The sequence below is a fragment of the Myotis davidii genome, unplaced genomic scaffold (genome assembly GCF_000327345.1).
Source record: "Myotis davidii unplaced genomic scaffold, ASM32734v1 scaffold614, whole genome shotgun sequence".
NCBI lineage: Eukaryota > Metazoa > Chordata > Mammalia > Chiroptera > Vespertilionidae > Myotis > Myotis davidii.
In genome coordinates this window covers 280753-286643 of record NW_006287807.1, presented here as the reverse complement: position 1 = coordinate 286643, position 5891 = coordinate 280753, and the positions used below count along the sequence as shown (strand labels likewise).

The 5891-nt window shown below is 54.9% G+C and overlaps 1 protein-coding gene across 1 annotated transcript in view; it reads left to right on the top strand.

The window, feature by feature from the left end:
- The window catches only part of TGFBRAP1 (transforming growth factor beta receptor associated protein 1), a 40067-nt gene extending 35746 nt beyond the window's left edge, over nucleotides 1-4321 (top strand). Inside the window, exons 11-12 of the mRNA XM_006759524.2 lie at nucleotides 5-169; nucleotides 1838-4321. Of these exons, the coding sequence (XP_006759587.1) occupies nucleotides 5-169; nucleotides 1838-2014 (342 nt within the window). The 3' untranslated portion in view covers nucleotides 2015-4321. The remainder of the gene's footprint in view (nucleotides 1-4; nucleotides 170-1837) is intronic.
- Nucleotides 4322-5891: the final 1570 nt, after the last annotated feature.

Here is a 5891-nt window from a genome sequence, read left to right as displayed (position 1 = left end):
GGAGTTTGACGCTGCCCAGGTTCTGCAGCTGCTGCCGGGCACCTGGTCGGTGCAGCTGCTCTGCCCGTTCCTGACGGGCGCTGTGCGGGACAGCACCCACACCAGGAGGACCGCGCAGGTGGCGCTCGGCCTGGCCACGTCGGAGAACCTGATCTATAAGCACGACCAGGTGAGAGCCGGGCGTCTCGGGACGCGGGTGTTGTGTGGCGTGCATTTGCCTGGGGAATATTCTGTCAGTGTTTTCTCTGCAGCGTCTGTCTGCGTTCCGCTCGGAGAGGCCTGTGCGGAGCGTGCTTTCTCCCTTTCCGAGACGATGGTCAGGAAGGCAGGTGCACGTTGTGCGCCCAGCGCTTTTCCGCACTTGTCATCATGACCTCACTTCCTCGTCACAGCGTTTGAATGCAGTACTGCTATTATCTCCGTTCACAGGAGGGGAAACTGAGGTACAGAGCAGTCAGTCAATGGCAGAGCCAGGAGTGCACCCCAGCCCCTCGGAGCGCCACATCTTGTCCCTGTCACTCAGCTCGGGCTGCCCTAGCAGATGCCCCCTTGGGTTAGACAGCAGTGCTTGTTTCTCAGGTTCAGGGGCTGGGAGTTGAAGTGTGGCCGGCAGAGTCCCCGCCTGGTGCAGACTCCCCGGCGCTCCCTGTGTCCTCTCGCACCAGAGCAGCTCTGGCCTCTCCCTCTTCTGACGGCCCTACTCCCGTCCTGGGCACCCACCATGGCCTCGTTTGACCTTAGCACCTGCCACAGGCCCTGCCTCCAAGTACCATTCATACGCTCCAACGTATGAATTGGGGGGCACAATTCAGTCTGCAACAGCCCCCCACCTTCCTTCCCTTTGGAGATCCCTCCATGGGAGGAGCAGTCTCCCCGGAGCAGGGTCCCCCTTGGAAGCGTCATTGGCTCCCGGGAGAGGTCGGTGCCTGGAAGATTCCGTCTCACCTCTTCGGCCCATCATGGCTCGCCAGGACATGTGGCACCCCTCAGGGTGACACGCTCTCCACATGTATGGCCTTCGTTCCCGCCGTTCTCTCTGCCAGGATGATCTCACCTGTCCCTTCGTATCTGGGGACCACCTGCAGGAAACCCGGCCAGGTGGTGCCCTGGTGGAACCTTCACACCCCTCAGCCGGTTAACCATTCTGAGCACGCCTTTCGTAATTGCTTGGTTCCTTGAGAGCAGGAAGTGTCATTTATGATCTCTAGAGCCAAGCCAGGTGTCCCAAGGGCATTGAATAAATGTCGGAGGACTAATGACACTAATGTGTCCAAGGTGAACTCACCAAGTTGCTGCTCAGCCTCCAGACAGCTGCCGTGTGGCCCCAGGGAATTGTGCAGAACGGCTCTTAGCTGGCGATGGCGTCACAGCTCAGGCTTGTTAGTACCTTAAGGAAGGAAAATGTGTCCTAGGAGGTCAGGAATGTGCCACTAGCCAGCCCTGTGGCTCTGACCAGGTGCCCTGTTTGCGCCTTCCTCTGCCTGTTTGTCGGTGAGCGGCCCCGGGAAGCGAGGGTGGGGGCCTCATCCAGCTCTAAGGGCACCATGGTAAGCGGGCCTCGCCGGAGCGCGCCCGAGCTCACAGAGCATCCGAGGGGCCATCTCGGTGGGATGCCTCCGCCAGACAAGCACCAGTGATGTTTGTAAAATAAGAAAGGGGTTTCGAGTCTCTTTGTGCTTCCCCAGTTACCAAGGCTGTATTTGTTACTTTCACTTCTAATACTGTGTTTCAGGAAGTTGATATTAAAGCCATGCTCATCAGTAACAGTGGTCCCTGGGGTCAGGCGTGTCTGAAAGACTGAACAGCAACATGTGAGAACCTGTCTTTATTTTCGCAGATGAAGCTAAAAAGAAGCTCCTTCCGGCTCTCAGACAAACAGCTGTGCCAGGTGTGCCACAGTCCCTTCTGCGAGCCCGTGTTTGTTAGATACCCAACCGGTGACCTCGTCCACACCCACTGTGCTGCCAGCAGACACACGAACCCCAGCGCCCCCCGCCCCGGTGCTCGGACTTGAAGGGGCCGCCTGGGCACCAGGGGGACCTCGAGTTCTTCGCACACCAAGCCTGCCCAGTGCAAGGAGCAAAACGTGGCAGCGCTGTGCCAGCCAAGACAGAGGCGACGTCTCGGTGCCCGGGAGGCTCTGTCAGTGTGAAACAAGTTCTCTTCCCTGCTGACCAATCGGCATTGAATGTAAACAGGAAACCCACAAGGAGAGACGTGCTCGTTCGCCCGCCCAGACACACGGTTGTCCACTTGGACGGATACGTGAGCCTTCAGGGCGCACCCCCACAGGCTGGCGCCCACGCCACATCAGGCACACACTTGCCCGGACAGTGGCTTCAGGTGGCAGCAGGTGACCTCTCCCGCCCAGCGAGTGGCCAGGGCAGGGTCTTGTGCGGGCAGGGTCTTGTGCGGGCAGGTTTCACGTCGCACTTCTCCCGTGTGGTGCGTGCTCCGTCCACGGCACAGTGGCTGCTTCCCGATGACCTCGGGCTCTGCTCTTGCCCTTGGCTGGCCTGGGAGGTGTGTCCGTTCCCTCCTGCTTCCCTCTGGCTTCTAGCAAGTGAACACCACTACGAAACTGATGACGGCCGAGAGAGGGGCCGCCTGCCCATCTGGACGACGGCAGAGACAGGGAACCGTGGGGACAGGGCCCATGCGTGCTGGCCTGAAACTCCACGGTCAATGTGCTTAACTAAACATTTTTATTTGAAGTGATATTATCTTTGTAATATTTCTCTCATTTAGAAAATCATCTGTCGTATCTGTTAGGGATGTTTTTCTTGTTAAATGTACCTCCTATGGAATCCTTGGGAAGTTCAAAGGGAAACAATGAGCACAAACCGAGCGTATTTTCAGGCGAGGCCGGCTTCCCCTCACTCTCAGCTGGGCAGGCGTGGGCGGTGCTGCCCTTGCACGTGGGGAGTGGCGCCCTCCCTGCAGGTCATGCCACACCCTTGGAGGAAGCCCAGCCCGCGGCCTTACCTCCAGCACTTTACATGCCTGCTCTGAGGTCTCCTGCTCACAGGGAAGTGAATGCCCGTCGGTCCCAGGCTGCAGATTCGTTCTGTGGTTACTGCACTGCCCTCTCGGATTTCTTCATTTTGATGATTGATTCTGTTAGGAATGAACAATAAAGACACTGTACCCCATGCAAGGCTTGCAAGCAAGCATCAGTGTCTGTGAGAAGAGAATCTGGAACACGGCCTCCCTCAGCCTCAGCCTTACGGAGGGGGATGAAGAGCCCACTCCAGTCTTTAAAAACGTCTTCTGCACTAGCAGTGGTCAGCGTTCCTTTTCCTTTGTGATGCCCACTGGGCCAAGAAGGCAAAGGCATCCATGCTTTCTTTCCTAAGTCTCGGTGAGCTCAACAGGAGATAATGAAGGAATTCTGCCTGCAACGCGGCCATGTGCTGTTACTCGGCTCGGGTGGACACAAAGCCCAGCCAGGAGCTGCCCTGCGGACGGCTTGCAGAATCACCATATTACTGTGCATATCACCGTTCACCTTGTGTGCTTGGATTTACTCCTCGAAGAACGGGCAACTAGTCCATGCAATATGCACTTTGCAAAGCACTGTTTCTACTCAGAATGGGTAAAATCTTGAAAACGTCTTGTGATTGCTCATTTCTAACTTGGGGCCACTCGTCTCTTTTTTCCCTGCACATTGATCAATACTTAGAAATGTTTTTTTTTTTTCCTTTAGAATAATGGGAATTGGAGTTGAACAGTTTTCCAGCTCTCCCAGATCCTCGAAGACAGGCAGAATTCTGTGACACTGCAGAATTGTCTCCTGTGTTCAAAACCTTTCTCTAATCTTTCTCGAACTCCTACAAGACTCTTTTCTTCAATCATATTTTGAAAAGAAATACATGTTCTTTCGACAGTCCTGCTGCATTGTGACCGTGCTGTTGGACAGAGCAATTGGGAGCACCACTCAGCCCCTTTCCCCTCTAGGTTCTGTGTAACCATCCTAGTTAAAACAGCATGAACTGAACTCGGTTGTCATTTTATGTTCTGTGGGCAAGACTGTCTAATTTTATGGCCTGTGTATCTGCTGTTGCCTGTCAAGAATTAACGGGGTGTGTAGGCTGTGCAGCACGGGCCTGGCTCAGCTCTGGGAAGCTGTACTGGGGGGAGGGGCCTCGGTCACACCATCGAGCGATGCCTGTCACACAGCTCGGGTAGCCCTTGCTTTCTGCTTGCTCCCCTATGGAAACCATTGTCCTTGCAACTCTACCCTTTGCCCCTGGTTGGGTCCCAAATACACAAGATGTACAAATGTAAACTTGATTTTATTAAAATTCTTTTAATTCTTTGTCTTTTCTGTAGTTATTTTTAAAAAAATAAAATTCTCTTGATAAAGGGAGGGTGTCCACTCGCCTGGTGCTACCTAGCCTACGAAGTTCCAGAGCTCACGCCTCCATGCCTAGGGCTCCTCCTGGCACCAACAGGATTTTCACGGCACCCCTTAAGGGTTTTGTTACTTTACCAGATTTTAAATGACCCACTTTTCAGTTTATCTCCCGCACACTCTTAGATTGCTCCTTGAAAACCCCTTCAGATACATTGTGCTCTGAGGGGTCAATAGAGGTTTCTGGTTACTTCTGACATACTTTACCTTTTTAGCTAAACACTCTTAAGTAAGCCTCCTGCCCTTGCATTTCTAATCCTCAATGTATTCAAGGAATAGAACCTTTAAAAAATTTCACCTTTTAAATGTTGATTTCCCTCTTAGAACCCTGTTCATAGAAGGTCTGGGAAGTTCTGTGGAGTGACTTTGCTGGGCGCTCTCCCTCATCCAGGCCTGGCCCCACCCAGCACTGTCCTGGGCGCTCTCGTGCTCTTTCTCTCTCTCTCTCACATCCAGGCCCGGCCCTGACCTGAGCACAGGGTGAGCTGACATAGGCCGACTGTTCTATGCTCAGGCTGGTAGGGCGGGGTACATGAGTCATCCATATTTTAAGGTGAAGAAACTGCGGCAGGGTGTTGAGTGGGTGTCTGATGGCTGAGGCACACCGAGCCAGAGCTCTGCCCCACGGGCGGTTCCCTGCCTGTGGCTTCACCAACCACGAACAGAAGCAAAACCAGGAACCAGTCCAGGGTTGACTGTTCCTGCAGAAAACCCTAGGGCGGAAACGTGGCTGCTCTTTTTACATTTCTACGTCATTGGTATTGGGTGGTTCATTCGCATGTTAGGGATGAAGAGGGGGTGCGTAGGCTGACACACCTGACCAGACTGGAGAGGTTGTGGACTCATACTGCCTGTCCTGGTGGCTGAGTGAGAGAGTGAATTGATGGACGGAGAGATGTGCCGACGCAGTTAAATGGGCCGCAGCAAGAAGGGGTTACAAAGCAACACACGGCTCAACAGGCCAGGGCAGGCTTGAGAAGTAACATGTTATCACGAGGTCTCGGGGAACCTAGTCTCTGGCTCCACCAGCCACTGTGGTCCTGGGCAGTCATACCTCAGAGGTAGAGCAGGTGGTGTCTGAGGTCCCTTCAGGCCAGAGCCATGGTGGTGGGCCAGCCTTTGACACCAAACGCTGCCCCACAGGTTCTTGGGGCTCTCCGGGCAGCACCCAGCTCAGAAACTGGGCGGCAGGGTCCCCCTGGCTGTGTCTGAGTTCCCGGATCTCAACCCCCAGATCCCAACCCCCAGGTCTCAACCCCCAGATCTCAACCCCTAGGTCTCAACCCCCAGATCTCAACCCCCAGGTCTCCGCCCCCCAGACCCAACCCCCAGATCTCAACCCCCAGGTCTCAACCCCCAGAGTCCAATCCCCAGATCTCAACCCCCAGGTCTCAACCCCCAGATCTCAACCCCCGGAGCCCAACCCCCAGATCCCAATCCCCAGGTATCAACCCCCGGATCTCAACCCCAGAGTCCA